The following is a 24721-nucleotide window of genomic DNA, read 5'->3' as shown; positions in this document are numbered from 1 at the left end:
GTCTGCCTTCTGCTCAAGTCGTGATCCCAGGGTCCTGGGATCAAGTCCCGCATTGAATTCCCCGCAGGAAGCCTGCTTTTCTCCCTGTTTGTGTCTCTGCCTCTCTCTGTGTCTCTCATGAATAAATAAAATAAAAACTTTTTTGAAAAATAAATAAATAAATCAGACCATTGATAAATCGTGAGATGCTTAAAAGCACATACTTTGGAGTCAGGCCAACTGACTGAACATGCTCCCACTACTTACGTAACTGGGTAGATGACTTAACCTCCCTGTGGTCTGCAAGTAAAAAGAACAACAATATTTATCCAGTAGGACTGTTATGAGGACTTAGATGAGATGAAGGGTGTACAGGAAGGCAGCTTAAAAACACAAAACAAACAGCAGGAGGCAGTGCACAGTGTATAAGAAATGATAAACAAATGGCTGAGAGACAGTAAATATAGAAAATCTCAGAAGAGTTCTACAATTTCACAACCTACCGTTTTATAATTAAAGTTTGGGTACCAATTTTTTGTTGTTTTGAATATAACTTACATTGAAATATTTTCAAAATATATTTAAATATACATGTAATACCCCTCCCTGAATTTATGAATATAATTTACCTTGGCATCCAAGTATCATCTTAAACATAAAGTATTGTACTATGGTGGGAAACACAATTGCCTCCAGAGTTTGTTGAAGTGTACCCTAAGTGCATTCAGATTACACTTAAAATATTTTTTCCTGCTTCTATGTTCATATCATACTGTGAATGCCTAATTTCTAACTGTCGTCCTTGCACCTGCCTTTTGTAGTTCCTTTTTCATTCCCAGTTTAGTGTCTGGTCTGTGTTGCAAATTGATGGCCTAGTGTATTAATATGGTGAGTCTAATCAGAGCTTATCTTAGAGGCCTGTAAGTTAACCACATGAGCTGTGTGAACTCTGTGACATCTGTTTGCCTACTTAGAGACTTATTGGCATTGAGATATTTGAGATTGCCTATTAATTCAGTTTTAAACACATTAGGTATTATTCTGCAGACTACAGACGCCTGCAGAAACCATTTTCCTTGTTCTCAGCGTTGCAAGTTAGTTCATTCTGTGGCTCCACAACTTAAAAGAGCCTTGGGAATCACAAAATCATAGATCTGGCCTTTTTGCTCCCAAGTAGACAACTGATGGTTATTTCCATTCTACAGATGGAAACTTCTACTGATGAAGAAACTAAGGCCTAAAGAGTAAGTAGCTTGCTCCAGTGAGATAATCCAGAGAGCCAAGACGGGGTTCTGAGTCTCCCCGGTCTCTGCTCAGCCACACTGTTCCCAGAAAGAAACAGAGAATCATCTTGGGCTGTGGAAAGGAAGGAAAGCCATCCACAAATATCACTAAAAATCAGAAAAATAAGATCTTATTAATATTGCAACTAATCAATTTTAGCCTTGACTTCGATAAGTGTTTTTACTCTCCCCCCATCCTCATTTGAAGGATGTATAACTTTATTGTGCCCCCAGTGAGCCTGAGCTGTGAACATATATAAGGAAGAGCAAGGGCATTATAATAACATCCAGAAGTGTACAAAGGATTATAAAATGCAATCATCAGCTTTGTACCCTCTTTTCACTGTAGACAAAACAAGGTGATTTAGAGGGGGAACATAGAACCACTGAAAATGGGGACATGAAAATCAATTTCTTTTTTTCTATAAGATTTTATTTATTTATTTATTTATTTATTTATTTATTTATTTAAGAGAGAGGAGTACACAAGCAAACAGAGGAAGAAGCAGACTCCCCACTGAACAGGGAGCCTAATGCAGGGCTCAATCCCAGGACCCTGGGATCCTGGGACTATGACCTGAGCCAAAAGCAGGTGCTTAATGGACTGAGCCACCCAGGCACCCCATCAGTTTCTAAAGGAAGGCTCCATTTCTCCAGGAAACTTCCTTCCTTTCTTCCTTCCTACCTACCTACCTACCTACCTTTTTTCCTTCCTTCCTTCTGCCACTTTATTGAGATACAATTTTCATACCATAAATCTGGGTACTATTTATTCATTCATTCTTCCTACTGTAAGAAAACACAAAGCACCCATAATCCCCAAATGCAGAGTCAACCACCATTATTCACACTTTGGTATATACCATTCTTTTTCCTATGCAAGTTTATTTCCTTTTGTTTTCTTTTAAAGCAAAGGTGTAATCATACTGTACTCAAGAATTTTTATTTTGCTCTTTCCCCTTAATGTTATGAGGACATCGAAGTTTATATATTTTAATGTTAAACTTATTTACCCATGAATTAAATCCTTATTTTAAATACTTCTCCAGAGAAATTCTACATCTGGGGTTGAAAATTAAGGTGCCAGCAACAACCAGATAGGTAATGGAAGAAGCCTAGCTGTCATTCAGTGCACCACAGGGGGGCCAGGGAAGACTTACAGGGATAGCTTCTGCCTCAGCCCCAACTCCTTGAGGCCCTGCAGGAATGTTGGCCCACTATTCCAAGTCCTCTGATTTGTTAGAAAAGAGATATCTGGAATTTAGATTTTATCGTAGGAAATGTCTTGACTTTTCCAGTGTTTTAGCTCCGAATTTATAAAAAAGATTCAGTTCAGGGATACCTGGGTGGCTCAGTCAGTTAAGTGTCTGACTCTTGATTTCTGCTCAGGTCATGATCTCGGGGTCGTGAGATTGAGCCCCACATTGGGCTCTCCGCTCAATGCAGAATTTGCTTATTCCCCTCCCACCTCTCCTTCTGCTTTTCCTCCCCACCCCTCTCACTCTCTCCGTGTTTCTAAATAAATAAATATGAATCTGTAAAAAAAAATACAGTTTAAGCTAGACAAAATCTGTCAGCCGATTTCTGTCTTGGACAGGGAGTGTGAAGAGCTTCATAAGCAGTAGCTCACTTAATTATCACAGCCGGTCCTGTTACTCTAACAGTTATTTACTGAGAACCAGCAATAAATAAAGGAAGCAAAATCTTTGCCCTCTTGGAGCTTACATTCTAGTAGGGAGACAGATAATGTAGTTTTAAAATATTCAGTAGATCATACAGCAATAAGTACTATGGAGAAAAACCAAGCAGGAAAATGAGGGAGTAAGGGGAGCACTGTTGTTTTAAATATTACAGCCAGAAGTGGCCTTATGTATCATGGCATTTGAGCAGAGACCTGAGGAGGAAAGAGCTATATGGGGGTTGGGGGCGAAGGGAGAGAAGATCTAAAAGCCTGAGATAAGAGCATACTTGACGCAGTCAAAGAATACAAAGCCAGTGTGGCCAGAATGGTCTGAGCAGGGAATGAGCAGAAGGAGAGGCAGTTAGGGCAATAGCAGAGGTCCCCGTTGTAGAGAGTCTGAGAAAGAAGTATTATCCAATTTTATAGATGAGGAAACTGGAGCTCAGAAAAGTTTGCCCATGCCACATAGCTGGGAAATAACAAAGGCATTTTTTTTTCCTAGCCTCAATAATATATTTTTTTCTTGTGTCTCTGACTTTATTTTTTTTTGGCACTTTTTTTATTAGAGTTCGATTTGCCAACATATAGCATAACATCCAGTGCTCATCCCATCAAGTGCCCCCTCAGTGCCAGTCACTCAGTCTCCCCGTCCCCCCACCCACCTCACCTTCCACCACCCCTTGTTCGTTTCCCAGAGTTAGGAGTCTCTCATGTTCTGTCTCCCTCTCTGACATTTCCCACTCATTTTCTCTCCTTTCCCCTATGATCCCTTTCACTATTTTTTATATTCCCCAAATGAATGAGAGCATATAATGTTTGTCCTTCTCCGATTGACTTACTTCACTCAGCATAATACCCTCCAGTTCCATCCACATCGAAGCAAATGGTGGGTATTTGTCGTTTCTAATGGCTGAGTAATATTCCACTGTATACATATCCACATCTTCTTTATCCATTCATCTTTCGATGGACACTGAGGCTCCTTCCACAGTTTGGCTATTGTGGACATTGCTGCTATAAACATTAAGGTGCAGGTGTCCTGCTGTTTCACTGCATCTGTATCTTTGGGGTAAATCCCCAGCAGTGCAATTGCTGGGTCGTAGGGCAGGTCTATTTTTAACTCTTTGGGGAACCTCCACACAGTTTTCCAGAGTGGCTGCACCAGTTCACATTCCCACCAACAGTGCAAAAGGGTTCCCCTTTCTCCACATCCTCTCCAACATTTGTTGTTTCCTGTCTTGTTAATTTTCACCATTCTCATTGGTGTGTGGTAGTATCTCATTGTGGTTTTGATATGTATTTCCCTGATGGCCATGATGCAGAGCATTTTCTCATGTGCTTTTTGGCCATGTCTGTCTTCCTTTGTGAGATTTCTCTTCATGTTTTTTGCCCATTTCATGATTGGATTGTTTGTTTCTTTGCTGTTGAGTTTAAGAAGTTCTTTATAGATCTTGGATACTAGCCCTTTATCTGATACGTCATTTGCAAATATCTTCTCCCATTCTGTAGGTTGTCTTTTAGTTTTGTTGACTGTTTCTTTTGCTGTGCAGAAGCTTCTTATCTTGATGAAGTCCCAATAATTCATTTTGCTTTTGTTTCCCTTGCCTTCATAGATGTATCTTGCAAGAAGTTGCTGTGGCCAAGTTCAAAAAGGGTGTTGCCTGTGTTCTCCTCTAGGACTTTGGTGGATTCTTGTCTCAGATTTAGATCTTTCATCCATTTTGAGTTTATCTTTGTGTATGGTATAAGAGAATGGATCTAGTTTCATTCTTCTGCACGTGGCTGTCCAATTTTCTCAGCACCATTTATTGAAGAGACTGTCCTTTTTCTAGTGGATGGTCTTTCCTGCTTTGCTGAATATTACTTAACCATAGAGTTGTGGGCCCATTTCTGGGTTCTGTATTCTGTTCCATTGATCTATGTGTCTGTTTTTGTGCCAGTATCATACTGTCTTGATGATCACAGCTTTGTAGTACAACTTGAAATCCGGCATTGTGATGCCCCCGGCTCTGGTTTTCTTTTTTAATATTCCCCTGGCTATTCAGGGTCTTTTCTGATTCCACACAAATCTTAAGACTGTTTGTTCCGACTCTGAAGTCATGGTATTTTTATAGGGATTGCATTAAATGTGTAAATTTCCCTGAGTAGCACTGACATTTTCACAATATTAGTTCTTCAACGGAGGCATTTTGAACCCAGGCCCACCTTAATTCGAGATCTCCTGTTCTTAGCTACTACATGTGCTACCCTAGAATGTAGTCACATGGATTTGTAACATTCCCATTCCTCTAGCAAGTTCTGTGCTACCTGTATTCAAATCATGTCCTACCTGTCCTTTGTGCTCTTTCCTCAACCACAGAGAATCACAATGAAAGAATCCTAGAATCTTAGACTCAAATAGAACCCTGAGGATTCTTGAGACAAAAAATTTACACTTTCGTTTATAATTCTAAACGGTTATGTTTTTTTTTTAAGACTCCTGGATGTCTTCCCAGTGCTTATTATACTTTTGCTCTTTTCATTTTTTCAAGTGGGTTATACGTGAAGGTGACAAAATTCAAATATTTATTTTTTTAAAAATTTTATTTATTCATTTGAGACAGAGAAAGAGAGTGCATGATTGTTGAGGGGTGGGTGTGGGCAGAGGGAGAAGGAGAAGGATTCTCTGCTGAGCAGGGAGCCCTACCTGGGGCCCAATCCTAGTATCCTGAGATCATGACCTGAGCCCAAGGCAGACCCTTAACCATCACAAACCACCCAGGCGCCCCTATTTATTTATTTTAGGGAAAGGAAGAGAGTGCCCACATACAAGCGGGGGAGGGGTAGAGGGAAAGGAAAGAATCCACAAGCAGAATTTTATTTATCCATTTGAGATGGAGAGAGAGTGTGCATGATTGGGGCGAGGGGTGGTAGAGGGAGTGGGAAAAGGGTTCCGCACGAGCACAGAGCCCAACAAAGGATTTGATCTCAGAACCCTGAGATCATGACCTGAGCCAAAATCAAGAGCCGGCCACTCAAACTGACTGAGCCACCCAAGCGCAGTGAAAGTGACAAAATTCAAAAGGCTAAAAGGGTATACAATCTTAAATACTTTAAAGTACATTTAACTTAGTCTAATCGACCCTGACCATTTACATGTGAGGCGTGACAGAAGAGGAAACTGAGACATAAGGAGCTGGTGTCCAATTGAAAGCCACTGATCAGTGAAGAAACCAGGAACTTTATCCAGACCCCAGTGAGTAAGACCAGACTTTGTCTTTTAGAATCCTCGTGCATGAAAGAACATGGGCTCATCCTTTGATACTGCTGGGATATTTTTCATCTTTTTCCTTTCTTTCTTTTGTATGCCTGCCAGTCCCACTAAAAGATAAGGATCAGGGTTCAGAAAGCCTCACCATTGTGTCATTTCCCAGGATGCAGAGCCACTGTCATTTGGTTCACATTTTTATTAAAATAAGATGAGTGATTCACTCACATTACAGGCAAAGAATCTTTTACCAGGAAAACCATACTTTGAAAAACAAAGCTGATGGCTTTAAGGAACAGTAACTGCTAATGTCAATTTCCTTTCCCATCCCAGTGCCATTTCCAGTCCCAAAAAAAGTCAGGCACTCTTCTGTCTTTAGCTGCCTCTTTCTCTTAGCCACACATATACATATAATTATAGATAGGGTACATTATATATGCCCACAAAAGACAGACAACAGCAGGAAAGTCAAAGGTGGATTCATTTGAAGAGATGTATGTGTTTATCTATATCCAACCCTCTCTCTGGTTCCTGCTGTTTTTGTTTCTTAAGTCTATTTTTTTAGTTGATGGGTAGCCATAAATCCATCATCATTGGTGGAAGTTAGTGGATTCTGACGAGGGAACAGGCTGTGGTCTTTGTAAATACGCCTACATGCTGGCAACAGCCTTCCCCAACTCACACAATCATCGAGAACCAGGAACTTAGATTGTTTTTTTTTTATTTTTAGTCTGTCTTGGTTCAACTCACTCTTAGTGAGTAACTCTGTTAGCCACTGCTTCCTTTTATATTTATTTAGAAGAGAAGGAAAATGCATTTTAAGCAAATCAAATGCATAATCTGTTCCACTTCCTATTTATTCTATGGCGACGTTGGACAGTGGAAAGCCCAGAGAAATACTTTTGTTGGTTTTTGTTTCCTGTGGCTTGCTTTCTCAGACAAGTCATCAGTTTTGCTGATAGCTTTTTAAAATTCCATCCCAGGGGCACCTGGCTGGCTCAGTCAGAAAGTGTGACTCTCGATCTCAGAGTCAAGAATTCAAGATCCATGTTGGCCATAGAGATTATTTAAAAATAATAAAAATATTAATTAATAATAATAAAATCCCATCCCAACTGTCAGCTTGGTTTTTTAAAAGATTTTATTTATTTGAGGAGAGGGGGAGCATGAGTGGTGGGGAGGGGCAGGGAGAGAGGGAGAAGCAGACTCCCCACTGAGCAGGGAGGCCGACTCAGGGCTCCATCCCAGGACCCTGGGATCATGACCTGAACCAAAGGCAGACACTTAACCGACTGAGCCACCCAGGCACCCCCATCAACCTCATTTTAAACTGGAAAGGAAAAAGATAGTTGGAAGCATTTTTGTGTATACATTAAATATACTTTTCTCTTGCAAATCTGTGTTCAGTCCTGTTAAAATTACAGATAGAGGCCTATTATAGCTTCAAATGTTTATTATTTACATTGCTTCTTCTCTATTTTCTTATAGAGATTAGCAGCTAGTCACCTAAAATAGAAAGGGTCTGTCAGTTTGTTTTGGGGGCAGCAAGAAAGTCAAGAGCCAGGGAGACTACATCTGACCCTGGAGCCAGCCCAGGAGAAGGATGAGAGAAAGAATTGAACTAGCTGGTAGCAGATTTAAATATTAACAGTAATACTAACAACAACAGCAGTTACAGCTAATATATACTACATTCTCATTATGGAATTCACTATGCTGGCTGTTTTTCATCCATAGAAGACATAAAAGGCTGAGGGCCCAGGAGCCCAGCGGCCCAGGCACCATATAGCAAGAAAGAAAGAAAGGCTCATGTAGTGGAAAGAGGCCTTGATCTAGAAGGAGAAGGCTTGGTTAGATCCTGCCTCTACCATTTACTTATCCCTTATTGAGCCTCATTTTTCCTTGTTATAAAATGGGAGCAATGCCATTTCCCTCTCCCCACCTCTCAAGGTTCTTACCAGAATCAAAAGTGATAATGCATCTGAAAATCGTTTTCATGATTGTACAGTCTCTCTATAAATATGACTCATCAGTACTTTCAGTATGAGATGATAGAGGATTGGCAGTGCATTGACTCTCAAGGAAAGTGGTGTGCACCACCTGCCTTCAGGCAAGAATTCTGTTATTCTCTCATCAATAAGAACAAACGCAAGATAAAACAAACACGAGATAAGGAATAAGATTGTTTTAGCCACCCACTGGCTTGAGCTGGAGGACTTGGATGAATTGTGCCTTTTGTTACACAGGTGCCATCCCACCTGTGTGCCTCAAAAGCAGAAGCATGATAAGAGCAGGTACTATTTATTGAATACTTACCCTGGGTCATATACTTGCACTTTAAATTTACTATCTCCTTTTTTATTGGCTTTATTTACATATAGTTAACACACAATGTGACATTAGTTGCAGGTGTACAACCTAGTGATTCGACATTGCTATACATTATGCTATGCTCAACCCCAGTGTAGCTACCAGTCTGTCACTTTTTTAAAACCAACTATTTTAATCTTAAAAACTCTTCATAGGGCAGCCCAGGTGGCTCAATGGTTTAGTGCCGCCTTCAGCCCAGGGCCTGATCCTGGAGACCTGGGATCGAGCCCCACGTCAGGTTCCCTGCATGGAGCCTGCTTCTCCCTCTGCCTGTGTCTCTGCCTCTCTCTCTCACTTTCTCTGTGTCTCTCATGAATAAATAAATAAAATCTTAAAAAAAAAAAAACTCTTCACAGAGTCTTACTATCAGTCTTACTATCATATCAGTATTATACGTAGTCTTACTATCAGTATTGTACATACGGTTATTATCATTGGTACTAGTATTAATATTTACTCTCATTTCTTTTTTTTTTTAAGATTTTATTTATTTATTCATGACAGACACAAGCAGAGGGAGAAGCAGGCTCCATGCAGGAAGACTGATATGGGACTCAATCCTGAGACTCCCGGATCACGCCCTGAACCAAAGGCAGACACTCAACCGCTGAGCCACCCAGCAGCCCTTTACTCTAATTTCTAATTGGCTTACTCAGTGTCACATGGCTAGTTAGCTGAAGAACCAGGATTTGGATCCTGGTTGGCCGATCCAGGAGGCTGTACTACTTAAGTAGGCACTTAGGGGTTTGTGGGTCAGACCCATGTTGAGTTAGAGCCAGGACTTTTTAAACCATCCTCAAGTGAGCCCTAGAGTTTTAAAGCAGCCTCAGGTTCCTCCCAGCCACTTCATCCCTTGCATCTCTAGCCTAGATGAAAAGAAGGTTGGGTAAGAAAGGCTTTGTTTGGGGTATCTGAGTGGCTCGGTTGGTTAAGTGTCTGCCTTCAGTTTAGGTCATGATCTCAGGATCCTGGGATTAAGCCCCGAGTCAGGCTCCCTGCTCAGTGGGAAGTGTGCTTCTCCCTGTCCCTCTGCTTCTGTGCCACTCCCCCACTTGTGATCATGCTCTCTCTCTCTCAAATAAATAAAATCTTTTTTTTTTTAAGGCTTTGTTTTTATCTGCACCATAGAGTTTCCTTATAAGATTTCCATTGAAAAAAAGTATATGTTTTAATTTTTTTCAACCCTCACATAGCACATCTTTCTTATTTAAGGTGAGATAATGGAGGCCCTCAAGAGTTGTACCCAGAATAACGTGGTTAGTTCTTTGCAGAATTCAGGTTTGTTCTTTTCTCTACGTCATATCATGTCAGTGAGAGAACAGACTTTCCCCCCTCCAAAACAATGTGAAAACCCTCATTCTGGTCAGAACCATGTAAGGAAATTTAAAATACTGCCTCTTTTCAAAGATTGAGTGAGGTTTTCTAGATACACCACCATTGCAAGGGCAGGATGTTTCCTTTCACTGGCAGTTACCATGAACATGGACTGAAGTTCTGTCTCCACCTTACCTCATGTGACTGTTTAACCATTTCTGTCAGTTCAGAACAGGTTTGAGTCACAGGCACTTGAGACAGCACTTGCTTCTTCCTGGACAAGAATTACACCTTGGCTCTGAGGTCTCTGTTTCAAAGAACACTTCCTAACTTCCTATTTCCAACAAAAATGTAAAGTAACAACACCTAGTAGAGCTGGACTTATTGATATCTAATTAAAATGTGAACGGGTACAGATACTATGCTTGAAATGGCTTCTATGATAAGCTACTCGGCCCTCCAAGAGGTTATAGTGCCAAGGTCCTGCTGCACATTTTGCTGTTCAAAGCTGCCTCCCGTTTCCTCAATAAATTGTCAGAAGACTGTGCTTGTCCCAGAGTGACTAGTCCTGTTGCTACTGGAGAGAGGCCTTTATTTCTCCTGGCACCAGTGCCTCCTTCCACAATGCCATATGGCTGCCCACCCTGGGCCTGTGCAGCCTGTTGTGGTTCATGTCATCAAAGCTGTCTAAGACAGTGTCCTCCGCAGAACCAACCATTGCCTTGGTCCTCAAACTCCCAACATCTCCATCATGATGGACCCAAGAGAGGGTCTAACATGGTATGCAGGAATCTTATCATACCAGACCTCTGGTTCAGTCCCACAGTAGGAGCTCGGGATGGCCATGGTTAGCCTAAAAACCAGATCAGATTGCCATGATGTGCCATACACAATCCCCTATGGAAGAATGTTCAGATCCTGATTAGAAATGTTCCCATTTCTTTAAATCTCTGATAATATAAACAATTCCTGAGGAGTCTCTTTTGTTCTTTCTAAAAATTGCCATATAATTGTTACTATGTTTGATTTAATTCTTTGCCTAGAATGCATACACTGGTCAAACAGAAATAGTCTCTTGATGTTGGGCTTAGTCATAATAAAGAAAGAAGGAATCTGGCTTTCTGCCCCTGTTTAAACACACTAAACATGCTCTGGGGAGTGATGGGTTGGCAAAGGATAGTGTTAATAATGGCCCAACTACTTTACCCAACAGGTGTCGATGGAAGCCGATGGAAGCCGGTGTTTCTCATTCCTTTTGTAAAATCATTTCCTTTTCAATGAACTAATTATCATTTCCCCTGAATTTATAATATAAAACAACAGTGCTGTCAAAAAAGACAGAATTCAAGAAAACAGCCTGCTGTTTTTCTGGGGCTCTAGGATGTTAACTATCTTCCTGTGACTTGTGGGACCACACGCTACATGGAGATTGAAGCTGTCAGATATCTTACCTCCTTCCCCTCTTCTCCTCCCCACTCTCCCTCACTCCCTTCCCCCACCTTGCAGAGTAGCACTGAGAAGTATTTACTCAGCTGCGGACTGGTACCAAAGCCTCAGGGCACTGGGGATAGGAAGGGGCGGTGTGGTCATGCCCCAAACTATCCATGTCCTTCCGAGCATCTCTTGGCAGAGCAGGCTGGCTGAGGGTGAGTGCCATTTAGAATGAGCATTCACAAGCCCTGCATAAAAAGAACATAAAAACAATTGCAGCTGAAAATTGGAGAGTCCACTCATGGGCTGTGGTGTTCTCTGGCCTCTGTGGCCTCCCACTGAGGTTATGCAGCCAACCAACTAGAGGTTGTTCAGTCCACTGGGATTCCCCATGGCTTGGGAGCATTTCATTTTCTCCAGCTCTTGTCCTGACACAAGCTTACCCAGCCATCATCTCATCCTCCATCCTTTTGGAGCTAAAAACACTTGATTTCAGCTTTGGGGAAGGCTCTCTCTGAGTAAGGGACAAAGATATGGCCTTAGTTCCTTCTGTCTGGCACTCCTCACTGGTCTCCTTTAATGACACCACTCTGACCCTTGGAAAATGCACCATTTCCCAGGAAGAACAGAGGTGTCTGAGTCTATAAGCACACACTACCACAGTTCTGAGCAAATGTGTGGGCACACATGGTGGTCTCCAAGGAGGATATAGAGATGACTAAGCTGCCCCCACAGAGCTTCAGAGACAGGAATTTCCACAGCAAGAAAGCAGACCAAATGTAGAAAAAATGTAGATCTTCAGCCTTCTTTTCCAAGAAAGAAGAAGGTGAGAACAAGTTAACTTAACCCTGATTATTTCTTTGCCAAAATAACCTCACCTGTCTCCCTCTAGGATTAGAGTGGAGATAACCAACAAAAGAATATTCTGAGCCAGGCCTGGTTATCCTGAAAACTACAGTATTCATGCTCAACTTGTAACAGTGGTAAAGTGAATTAATAAGAAGTAACCGCTAGGCTTCTTCTAATTTTCATGATAAAAATGGCGATGTATTCCTGTTTTAAAAAATATTTTATTTATTTATTCATGAGAGACACAGAAAGAGAGAGGCAGAGACATAGGCAGAGGGAGAAGCAGGCTCCATGCAGGGAGCCCAACGTGGGACTCGATCCAGGGACTCCGGGATCACGACCTGAGCCGAAGGCAAACACTCAACCACTGAGCCAACCAGGCATCCCGTGGTGATGTATTCCTATGAAAACAAATACTCAAGCCGATTGGATTGAGCACCTGATAAGAAGGTGCTAGGAGTCAGTAAGCACATGAAAAGTAGTCCACTTGCCAGGTTGTATTGTGCTCGCTGAGAGTTTTGGTACCTAGGACGTTTTCCGTTTCCAGCACTTTACAGCTCCTAGCATCTCACATCCCTCTAAATTTGTAGACATGCCTCCTGTGCCTGGTGAGTCCTTATCTCTGTGTTCACACAGTGACCAGAAATTTGTCCCTCTGGATTTTCCTCTGGGTCACAATGTAATGCATGTTTTTATTCATTCATTCCTCCAACAAGTATTTACTACTATGTGCCAGGCATTGCGCTTAGGGCTTTAAGTTATGTCTAAAGATTCATTAATTTCAGGACTTCCAAGTTTTAATCAGATAATAATTATAAAAGAATCCTACCATTATTGAGCACTTTGATTTTTTTTTCAAAAAAAGTGCTTTTTTATTTTTTAAAGATTTTATTTATTCACGAGAGACAGAGAGGCAGAGGCATATACTTTTCTTGGGGAAAAGTGCTTTATATTTAAATTGCCTCGGGGTTCCTGGCTGGCTCAGTCCGTAGAGAATGTGACTTTTGAACTTAAAGATGTGCATTTGAGCCCCATATTGGGGGTAGAGGTTAATTTTTAAAGTGATCTCTATTATTTAAATATTATGGCTGAGGGTCACATTGAGCTGCAAGGTGCTGCAGGGGTGTCCTTAGAGTCAGCACCATGGCAGAAGACATCAAGTCCAAAATCAAGAACTACCAGACTGCCCCTTCCCCAACCAGAACCAGACTAGGAACTGCTGGCAGAACTACCTGGACTTCCACCGCTGTGAGAAGGCAATGACTGCTAAAGGGGGTGATGTCTCCGTGTGCGAATGGTACCAGCGAGTGTACAAGTACCTCTGCCCCATATCCTGGGTGTCGGCCTGGGATGACCGCCGTGCAGAAGGCACATTTCCTGGGAAGATCTGACCTGGCTCCACCCACCTCTCCTCTGTCCTCCATCCTTCTCCCAGGGTGGTGAAGGGGGACCTGGGTACATGGTGATCCCCACCCTGGGATCCTGAATCATGGCTTAACTAATAATAAATACTCGTTGGAAAAGTGTAAAAAATATATATATATATTATTTAACCTCTATTATTTTTAACATTTAAAAAAATAATAAATTGTCTTTATTTTTACAACAATTGCATTAGGTAGGTACTGTGGTTATTCACATTTCTAAGAAGAGGAGACCAAGATTCAGAGAAATTGTGTAACTTATCCAAATCATGGTTAAGTAGTAGAGTGGTTAAGTAGTAGAGCTAGGTTTTAAACCCAGGTGTCTGATTACAAAGTCTAGGCTGCGGATCCCTGGGTGGCTCAGTGGTTTAGCGCCTGCCTTCGGCCCAGGGCGTGGTCCTGGGGTCCTGGGATTGAGTCCCGTGTCGGGCTCTTGCATGGAGCCTGCTTCTTCCTCTGTCTCTCTGTGTGTGTGTCTCTCTCTCTCTTTCTCTGCGTTTCTCATGAATTAAAAAAAAAAAAGTCTGGGCTCTGCACTAATACAACTGCCCTGGGCCATTTAATGTGGCCCACCTGGAGGGTATCTATATGTTTAACTTCAATAGAAAGTCTGTCAGTCACCTGGTGTGAAAAGTCCTACCTACCATCAGAGGTCAAGTCCTCCACAAAACAGCTGGATCCCACTTGCTGGAGTAGAACTTGCAGGACCTTTGGAGTTAGACAGGCTTAGGTCTGAATCATCATTCTCCCTCCTCTGACTCGCTCTATTTCCTTGAGAAGGCAGTTAACCTTAGTTAAAGAAACTCTAGTTTCTCCATTTGCAAAATAATATTAGCAAATACTAACAGCACTTTTGATGGGCCAGACATTGTTCCAAGTACTTTACATTAACTCACAACAACTGCATGATGGCAGTACTATCACTATCCTCATTTTATAGATAGGTAAATGGGTAAACTGAGGCACAAAGAGCTTAAAGGTCAGTATCAAAGCTGGGATGTGGACTCAGGCAGGATAACTGATGTCTATGCCATAAGCCACAGTGCTACGCTGTGCTGCCTCTGGAAAGGAGAGAATCAGGACATAAAAACTCTGGTCCAGAGCCAGGCCCACAGTCAATGGAACTATTACAAGGTGGAGAATAAGAACATTTAACAGCCCTGACCACCCACAGAAAGAAAGGCACCAATTTGTGGAGAGTATTCTAATTTTGATCTTACACCAAAGCCTTCTTGTGCCTTTGCCTTTGAACTTTTAGGACCTGCTGGCTAAAGCTTTCCTAGCTGGGGATGTGGTATTCCTTTGGAGAAGGCATCTCTTGGTACATACCACTTACCCTCCCTGCACCTGCCAGGATGAACAGTGGCTGGCAGGTGGGTGGGGATGGGAAATGGCGGCCTGGCCAGGAGCACAGGTGTACTCATCCTCCGCCCTCCCGTGGCCTCTGGCCCAGCACAGGCAGTGCTGCCGGTGCTTATTGTCTTTCCTGTTGACAGTAATTAGAACCTTTCAGACTAAATTTCTTACAGGAAAAAAAATCCCAATTCACTTGAATTGTCTCCTTGATCCAGTTCACCTGGAGCTATTTAGTTCCTGCAGTTTGTTTGGAGGGAAAAACAAGCTCTTAAGCCTTCACACATTATGGCTGATAAGATCAAGGTGCTGAAAATGTTAGGTAAATGTTGGAACCTGACTGAGTTTGAATTCCAGTTCTACTTCTTAGGCATACACGATCTGAGTTTTTATATCTGTGAAATGGGGATAACCATAGGGAAGATTAATTAGACAACATAGGAAAACCCTTGCAAGAGTAGTACTTAGGGGGCACCTAGGGGAGGGAGTTCAGTTAGTTAAGTGTCTGCTTTCGGCTCAGGTCATGATCCCAGGGTCCTGGAATCAAACCCCACATCATGCTCCCCGCTCAGTATAGTCTGCTTCTCCCTCACCCTCTGCATCTCTTCCCCACTCGTGCTCTCTCTCTCAAAGATTGGCTATCAATATTATTAAGCCCAGCCAGCCCTCACCCCTCCTTCCCTCCCTGCCTAAGATTTTGCTCTGGGAAGCCATGTTCCCTTACTGTCCCCCAGGCTTCAGACCCCTCTTTTCTCACTCACCAGATAGATGTCAATTGACCCTTGAACAACATGGGTTGGAACTGCCCAGGTCCCTTTGTATGTGGATTTTTTTTTCAACACAGTATTGTAAATGTATTTTCTCTTCCTGATGATTTTCTTAATATCATTTTCTCTAGCTCACTTTATTGTGAGAATACATATACACAATATAAGTTAATTGACTGTGTTATCTGTAAGGCTTCTGGTCAACAGTAGGCTATTAGTTGTTAAGTTTTGTGGGGGAGTCAAAAGTTATACATAGATTTTTGACTGCACAGGGGGTTGGTGCCCCTAACTCCACATTGTTCGAGCGCCAGCTGTATTTCATCTCTCTAAGCTTTATCTGTGAAGTGGGACTGGAAATAATGGAGGCTCCTTCATAAGGTTGTTGTTGAGGTTAAGTGAGCTAATTCAAGGCTTGGTAACTATTTAGTCTCATTACCGTTGTTCCTGAAGCTTAAAGGGTTGCCTGAAAAGGCCTTTGAGATCTTGGAGAGCTCTTAGAGGACCCAAAGTAGGCATTTAGGGCTAACTAGGGTCTGAGTGTAAACCTCAGAAGCTGGGGAAACTGCTAGCTTGTTCGTTGCTGTGATACAGTGCCTGAAGCTGAGGAGGCCCATGGTAATAGTAAACACATGAATACTGCAAAAGAGTATTTAAAAACAGATTTGGCTCAGGGGCACCTGTGTGGCTCAGTCAGTTGGGCGTCTGGCTTGGGTCCTCGAGTGGAACTGTGTGTCAGGCTCTCTGCTCGGTGGGGAGTCTGCTTCTCCATCTCCCTATGACCCTCCCCTGCTTGTTCTCTCGCTCACTCACTCTGTCAAATGAATAAATAAAAAATCTTTGATAAAATAAAAATAGGGGATCCCTGGGTGGCTCAGTGGCTTAGTGCCTGCCTTACGCCCAGGGCGTGATCCTGGAGTCCCAGGATCAAATCCCACATCAGGCTCCCTGCACGGAGCCTGCTTCTTCCTCTGCCTGTGTCTCTCCTCTCCCTCTCTCTTTCTCTCTGTCTCTGTCTCTCTCTGTCTGTCTCTCTGTGTGTGTGTGTCTCATGAAAAATAATAAAATATTTTAAAAAAATAAAAATAAAAACAGATTTGGCTCAGGCAACCTGACAGAGAATTCTAAAGGCATACCACTCCTGGGTGTTTAAGCATTTAAACTCAGCAGGGAACACTTTCCTCTTCTCTATCTTTGCCCCCAGAATTTAAATACAAAACTACAATATCCCCTTTGTTTGATGTTACTGTTTTCTAGACATTCTGCTACCTACTTTACAGACATCATCTCTTTTAATCTTGATTTCAACCCTGAAAGGTAAGTATCATCATTCCCATTTTACAGATAAGAAACTGAGAGTTAGAGAGATTGAGCAATTTGTCCAAGGTTGCATAACTGGTAAATTGCAGAGCTGAAATATGAACCCTTGCCTGAGGGACAGGATGGGACAGCTCCTGTTTGCTCATCAATGTTCAGATTTTGGGACAAGTCTTATCACCCACCATTCCCCCAAATACCCACTATACAACTGAGGAGTGTCTCCAAGTAGCAGATGCCTCTCCCTCAAAATCAGGTGGCCTTGGTATTATCCAGCCACTGCATTAATAAAAGTGGAACTACTGTCTTTGGGGCACCTGGGTGGCTCAGTCAGTTAAGCATCTGCCTTCAGCTCAGGTCATGATCTTGAGGTCCAGGGATTCAGCACTGTGTCCTTAGGCTCTGTGCTAGGCAGAGAGTCTGCTTCTCCCTCTCCCTCTGCCCTTCCCCCTGCTTGTGCTCCTCCTCTCTCTCAAATAAATAAAATCTTAAAAAAAAAACAAAAAACAAAAAAACCCTGCTGTCTTCCACAATTAAGGTGGCAAAAATTCTCTATTTGCCTGGACTTTCTTTTTTTTTAAGATTTTATCTATCTATCTATCTATCCATCTATCTATCTATTTGAGAGAGGAAGACAGAGCACAAGCAGGGGGAGCAGCAGGCTCCCCACTGAACAAGGAGCTTGACATGGGGCTCAATCCCAAGACCCTGGGATCATGACCCAAGCCAAAGGCAGATGCTTAACCGACTGAGCCACCCAGGTGCCCCTGCCTGAACTGTCTTCTCTTTATCTGACTATCTTCCTCATTTTACATTTGGGAAAGTCAGTTCCAGAAGTGGTGAACAAGGTGTATTCTGTTATTCTGATGTATTTAGTATTTCCAAGAGCTGTTGTTGCATTAGAGAAATGTAGAATGATTTTTGTAAATCATTCTTCTGCCTTGGAAGCAAGTATTTCAGGCATGTGAGTTATAATATCATCAAGAACCTAAAGAGAGCTGAGGGTCTGGAAACCGGGAGGCTGAGATTGATACCCGACCTTGTCTTTCTTGATTAAATATGGTAGTTACACAGTTCTCTAGGCTTCTTATTTTCCTTTATCTTGTTTATCTTCCCAAGGACATCTTGTAGGTAATTTGGGGGGACAAATGTGGATTTCTGTGAAACACTTCAACCCCCAAGAATAGTATCAGATACATCCACCAAAGCTTAGCCTAGGAAAGCAACGATGATTCAAAGATAGAACTTTCCTTTGCAGGCACGTTTGTGCTTCCCCAGTGTTGCATTTTTGTGCATATTTTGTGCATGTTTGTGGCAACCCTGGGTTAAGCAAGTCAATCGGTGCCATTTTTCCAACAGCATTTGCTCACTTTGTGTCTCTGTGGCATGTTTTGGTAATTTTCACAATATTTCAAACCTTTTCATTACCATTATGGTGATCTGTCATCAGTGATTACAACTTGCTGAAAGCACAGAATGATGATTAGCATTTTTTAGCAATAAAGTATTTTTAAGTTAAGGTGTGTGCTTTTTCTTACACATAATGCTATTGCACACTTAATAGATTACAGTTTAATGTAACCATAACTTTCACATGCACTGGAAAAGCAAAAACTTAGTTTGATTCACTTTATTGATATGTTTGCCTTATTGTGGAGTTCCAAACCAAATCAATAGTATCTTCAAGGTATGCCTGTATTTACTTCCTGCCAGAAATTACTCCTCTTTATACAGGGAGTTCTAGAGTGAGAATAATGTGGGAACTCATTAGACTCAATAGCTTTTCTCCCCTCTGTTCACCTTTCCTGCCCCTTACCTAAAATCTGCAAAACCACGAGTGGCTATTCCTCTGTCCCTTGAAGAACAAAACCTCCTACCAGGCTATGCCCGAGGTCAGGCAAGTGAGGAGAGGAAAGTGCACACCCCATTGTGGCCAAGACCAAGGCCACAAAAGCCATCTTGATCCTTTGACCTACATTGACGCTGAATCTGTTGCTTTGGTGTCCCTGACTTTAGCAGTGTGGTTAGTCTAACTCTCTGCCTCCACCTTGAATTAAGCTTTGATGAAAAAGTAGTAGGAGCCCAGACCTGTCCCTGGAGATTTGGGGTTTTTATCTTGGAAAAACATCAACCAAACTAGCAGGGCAGGAGATCTGGATTCCTGTGGCTTGGGCTAACTTAGGTCCAAAGAAACCAAGTGCCTATGATCATCATCTTCATTCCCCAAATGTGGCCATGCCCTCTGGATTCCCTTCTCTCACTCGTTCTCCCAGTTAGGATGGCTTCCAGGATGCCTGCTCTTGCTTTACCATTAGCTTGGCATTTCCATATTTGAAATGCTTCAGTGTACAAAATACTTGTGGATGGCTACTGCCTGGCTGATCTAAAATCTTTTGGCTTTGGTTCATGCAGTAACAAAAAAACCTTTACACATCAGTGTATTTTCTCTCCCTTGGGATCCTATAGACCTCCCCGAGATTTGCCTCTCTGGGTTTTCTGATGGGCCAGAGAGCCTCATCCTGGCTCACCTCTCCCAGAGCACTACTTCTATATATCAGGAATCATTTGGTTGCCTTGATTGTATATCTTGAACATTTGTCTTGGCTTTCTATAACAGATTGACCAGATTTGTGTGCAGGCATCTAAACGAAGCCTACCCATGCAATCCTGGATGACAGAATAATAAGGTCTGTGGGTTGCTATGATGTATTCTTCTCCATATATTGCAAGACTGAGTTTGCCTTAGTAGTGCTTCCAGATATTCTGTGGATGGTCTTTGGGCATGTTGTGGTGGATGTTACCATGCCAGAGAATTTCAGCAGATTTAACCAGCTTTGAAACGACTCATTCTTGTGGATTTTCATGCACAAGGAAAACCAAACTAAGAAGGCTGCTCAAGGTACCCCTCTTGTTCCCTTCTCACCCGACCATTTTTCAAACCATTGGATGTGGCTTGTGGCAAGATATTGTAGCAGGCAGGATAGCTTCCACCCAGGAAAAACTTTGTAGAAACAGTGATCTTAAAATCTCACCTCCAGAGGTTAGTGGCTAGCACACCCATAACACTGACTCACCTTTATAAGAGTAGCTCTACTGAGACGATGTCTGAAGCCCAGAAAATGGCCAATAAGAGAGCAATCAGTGCTTTCCCACACAGAGACTTAATGTGTTCCTCTCTATTTCAACTTCAGATTTGCTGACCATGAGAGAATATCACTGTCTGCTGCAATTGCTGTGCCCAGATTTCCCGCTGGAGCTTACTCAGAAAGCAGCCAGGTATGTATGTCCCCTGGGCTCTAGAAGCCAGTTCAGCCCTCTGTGTACCAGGGCTTCTTAAAGAAACCTGAAATGTATACAAACTAACAAACCATTAGGAAGACTAAAAAAACCATTAAAAAGAAACTGGCATTTGGAGAGGGGTCTATTTGGGATTTGCCCCAAAACATAATACTTTCTGCCATTTCCAAAGGGAAGGCAAATGATCCTTTGTGGTTTCTGTGGGGAGTCTTAGGGTCTGCAGATAGAGTTGAGGAGTGGTGAGATGAAGAGGCAAACACATACACACACACACACACACACACACACACACACACACACACAGAAACCTCTAGAGGATGTTCTGAGAAGAGAAGGGACAAGAGTTGGCAGCAACCAGTGAAGGAGCAGATTGAGATTGGAGACTGGAAAGGCATGAAGGTGATAAAGCCCAATTGAGGGAAGAATAAATCATATTACTTATGCTAAAAGATTTTCAAGACCAGTCCAGAACCAGGAAGACTTGGCAAAAGTGGTTTAGAACCCCCTAATTTCTGAGTTTGGTTTCATAGTCATTCACATTTTTAACCAAATGAGGTAGTTGGACTATGCCTCAGTTAACTTTTCCTTAAGGCAGAATTTGAGCTAAGGTGGCAAATTTCAAAAAATTGTGTTGTCTGAAATTGCCAAAAAAGAGGATTTTTAGGAAAATACCCTGTATTGTAGTATATGTGATAGATACATTTCCTTATGCATTTGTCTAAAGCTATGGAATATACAACACCAGGAGTGAAGGGTAATATAAAGTATGGACTTGGTGATAACTCTGTCAGTGTAGGTTCATCAGTTTTAACAAACATTCCACTCTGGTGCACCGTGGGATGTTGACAATGGAGGAGGCTGTGCATGAGTGGGAGTAGGGAGTATGTAGGAAATCTCTGTACCTTCCCCTCCATTTTGCTGTGAACCTAAAACTGCTCAAAGTAAAGTCTCAGTAATATTTTTTAAATGCCCATCTTACCTAAATCATAATGTATGCATATTTATCTTCATTGTTTCATTTAAATTCACTTACTTTAATGATCTCAATCTTTATAAAAACTGTTACCTTCCTATTTTACTGAAGAGGAAATTCATATAACTCAATTTAAAAAAAAGAAGAAGTGGAGGCTCAAAGAGGTCAAGGATGTTGTCTGAATTTACTGATAGCTTTTAAGTAGCAGAGGCTTGACTTGAACCCAGAGGCTGCAGAGGCTGCCTGAATTCAGAGACTTTGCTCTTAACCTCCTTACACTCCGATTTGCTCATATTGTGAAGTTATTTCTGCGTGGTGGTCTGACCCACTGAAACCATGACTGCACTAATTACACTACACCAAAAACCATTGGGTCTTTCTGAAATGAGCCAGCCAGCTCCCCCGTCAACTAAAAAGATGGGAAGTCCTCTGCTGCCAGCAACAGGCACCGGCCTCATATTGGAGCAGGCTGTTTTGCAGCTCACAGCTCATGCACTGATTTTGCTGATCATGTGCAAAACTTGCTTACTGACCACGCACTCAAATCCTTTTTCCCCCTCATTGTTCAGTGGATACTTACCTCCTCCAGGGGCAAGTGGCCACTGGTGAAAGCTACAGTTCAGGTTTTATCATTTTAACTTACCTGCTATCCAAAGAAGATTTAGATTTGTTCTTCTTCCATAGTTGAAAATAAAATGTGGGAGATTATTTTAAAAGGTGTTACCTGGGCAGCCCTGGTGGCGCAGCGGTTTAGCGCTGCCTGCAGCCAGGTGTGATCCTGGAGACCTGGGATCGAGTCCGACATCAGGCTTCCTGTATGGAGCCTGCTTCTCCCTCCGCCTGTGTCTCTGCCCCTCTCTCCCTCTGTCTCTATGAATAAATAAAATATTAAAAAATAATAATAAATTAAAAAAATAAAAGATGTTACCTTCAGATTTCCAGTGATAATTCCCCTTGGGGTCAGTTCATTTTAAGGAAGCTTCCACCCCAAAATTTTAAGGGGAAAACTCCATGCTCTTAAAGACTGTACCATTATTTCTACATAGCTGAATAATAAAAATCAACTGTGAACTCTAACTAAAGAATTCTTAGAGAAAAGGTACAGTAAGTGTGAGTATGTGTGCTCCACGAGGGCAGGCGTGATCTATACCAGCCTTGTTTGCAGCTGGATCACTGTCACTCAGTACAGTACCCGGATGCATGCTACACACTCCAGAAGTGTCTCCTGATTGGGTGAACATATGAATGATATCCCTTGTCAGGCATTTTACATGGTTCTAATAGGCCATGGTTCTAAGTAATGCTACAAACAAAAATCAGCAACTGTATCCTATATTCATTTGTTCATTCCTTTATATATTCATCAAAAATTTTCAGTGTTTTGGGATACAATTCACATACCATGTAATTACCTACTTAGAGTATAAAATTCAGTGGCTTTTAGTCCTATCACAGAGTATATTCATATCGATCACCATGATCCATTTTAGCACATTTTAACTACCCCCAAAAGAAATCCTGCACTCCTTAGCCGCTACTCCCGAATCTCTCTTCCTCCTCAGCCCTGGGCAAGCACTGAGCTGCTTTCTATCTCTATAAATTTGCCTCTTCTAGATCTTTCAAATAAATTCAGTCCAATAATATGTGGTCCTTTGTGACTAATTTCTTTCACTTAGCATCATGTTTTTGAGGTTCACGCATGTCTTACCAGGTGTCAGTAGTTCATTTCATCAAGTATTTCTTGAGTGCTGATTTTGTGCCAGGAGCTCTTATGCACACTGGGGATACAGTGATGAACAGATAGAGTTCTGCCTCTCAAGGAGCTTAACACTGGGCTTAGGAGAGGATCACCTAGGCTCCAGTCACTGCCTGCTACCACTCTGTGACATCTCCCCTTCATTTCTCTCACTCCAGAACAGCCACTGTCCTCCTTTTCTGAAAGGTAGGAGGCAAGTTAAGGAGGGTGACCTTCTGTATGATTTTTCAACCCCAGAAGCCACTGCACTTGCCCCATCCATCTCCCATGCCCTTCTGAAAAATCTGATATGCCTAAGCACTGAAGATTAGACTAGAAGTAACATAGTCCTATAAAATTCACTGATTCTGGGGCATCTGGGTGGCTCAGTCGGTTCAACATCTGTCTTCAGCTTGGGTCAAGATCCTGGCATCCTCAGATCAAGCCCCAAGTCAAGCTCCCTCCTCAGCGAAAAACCTGCTTTTCCCAGTCCCTCTGCTGCTCCTCCTACTTGTGCTCTCTCTCTCTCTCAATCAATCTCTCTCTCTCTCTCTCCTGGAAGAAAAAGTAAAATTCACAGATTCTTACAATTATTGTTACTAACAGACTTCTAGAATGGTATTCCTGTAGCTGTGGCCAGAAGAGAAGCTTATCCCCTCCTTACCAAAATACCTACTATTTGATAGAAAAGTCAAACCTTTCCATTTGAGGACTATAGCCAGTCCTTGTCAGTAGACATGTGAAGAGATGATGGGAATGCAAGTATAAACAACAGAAGGGCCTAGGGCAATCCTCAGGATACTGGCTATAAAATTAGAGGTGAATTCAAAACTGGGGCAAGTTTGTTTGCTCCCTGTGTATCAGGCTTCTGTGTCAGCCCTACCTCCCCAGTGCCATTCTTTCCCCACTCTACTCCAGCTGGTGTGTGTATAGAAAAATTATATATATCCCATAAAGTATTCTCTAATTGTTTAAGCTATTCCTATTTTGTCCTGAAGGCCAAGATCCCAGCTTCCTCACACACAAGACCAGACTTCTGATCAAAATTACCCTGGAGGTAGTTAGGCCTCCAAGGCAATCACTATTGCTAGAAGAGGCTTTGCACTCTCCCATCTCATGACTGGGCTTGCTTTATGCAGGGCCCTGAGGTCTGAGGACAGGCTGCAGGAGGAGGCTCCAGTCTGTGATGATGTGTGCAGAGAAGAATGTAACCCACAGGCAGCTGTACACCAGAGCCAGTTCAGGAGCATGGCGTCTCCACATGTGCCTGACTTATGGACTGAAAGCACTGTGGCCAGGCCCTGGGACAACAGGTGTGAGCTGGAAACACAGGAGAGGAAAGAGAGCAAATGGGCTGAATGGCAGGCCTAGCCACAGATGCCCTCCACTTCATGTATTTCCACAGCAGTAGGCATCATTAAGTAGTCTTATCCTAAATGATTACCACAGCATCTCCGCCTCCCTCCTCTGTGGACTGAGAGGCTTTCCTGAAGGTGAAGAGCATGTAATCAGAGCCAGGTTTCTTGAGTTCAAATCCCAGATTCAGTTTCCCAGCTTGTGCCCTTGGAAAAGTTATTTTTTGAGCCTCAGTCTCCTCATCTGTCAAATGTAAATAGTAATAGTTGTAATAATTGAAGAAGTATGTAATGTGCCTGAAGTAATGCCTGGCACAGAGCAAACTTTGAGTGTTAGAAGTAGTAGTAT

At 42.3% G+C, this 24721-nt stretch overlaps 1 protein-coding gene and 1 pseudogene across 1 annotated transcript in view; both read left to right on the top strand.

The window, feature by feature from the left end:
* C11H11orf49 (chromosome 11 C11orf49 homolog) overlaps window positions 1-24721 on the top strand; it is a 203192-nt gene that overhangs the window by 161812 nt on the left and 16659 nt on the right. Inside the window, exon 4 of the mRNA XM_041723446.1 lies at window positions 20204-20288. Within this exon, the coding sequence (XP_041579380.1) occupies window positions 20204-20288 (85 nt within the window). The remainder of the gene's footprint in view (window positions 1-20203; window positions 20289-24721) is intronic.
* On the top strand, window positions 13258-13687 carry LOC121472223 (annotated as a pseudogene).

This window comes from Vulpes lagopus, chromosome 11, assembly GCF_018345385.1.
Source record: "Vulpes lagopus strain Blue_001 chromosome 11, ASM1834538v1, whole genome shotgun sequence".
Lineage (NCBI taxonomy): Eukaryota > Metazoa > Chordata > Mammalia > Carnivora > Canidae > Vulpes > Vulpes lagopus.
This window is presented reverse-complemented; position numbering and strand designations above follow the sequence as displayed.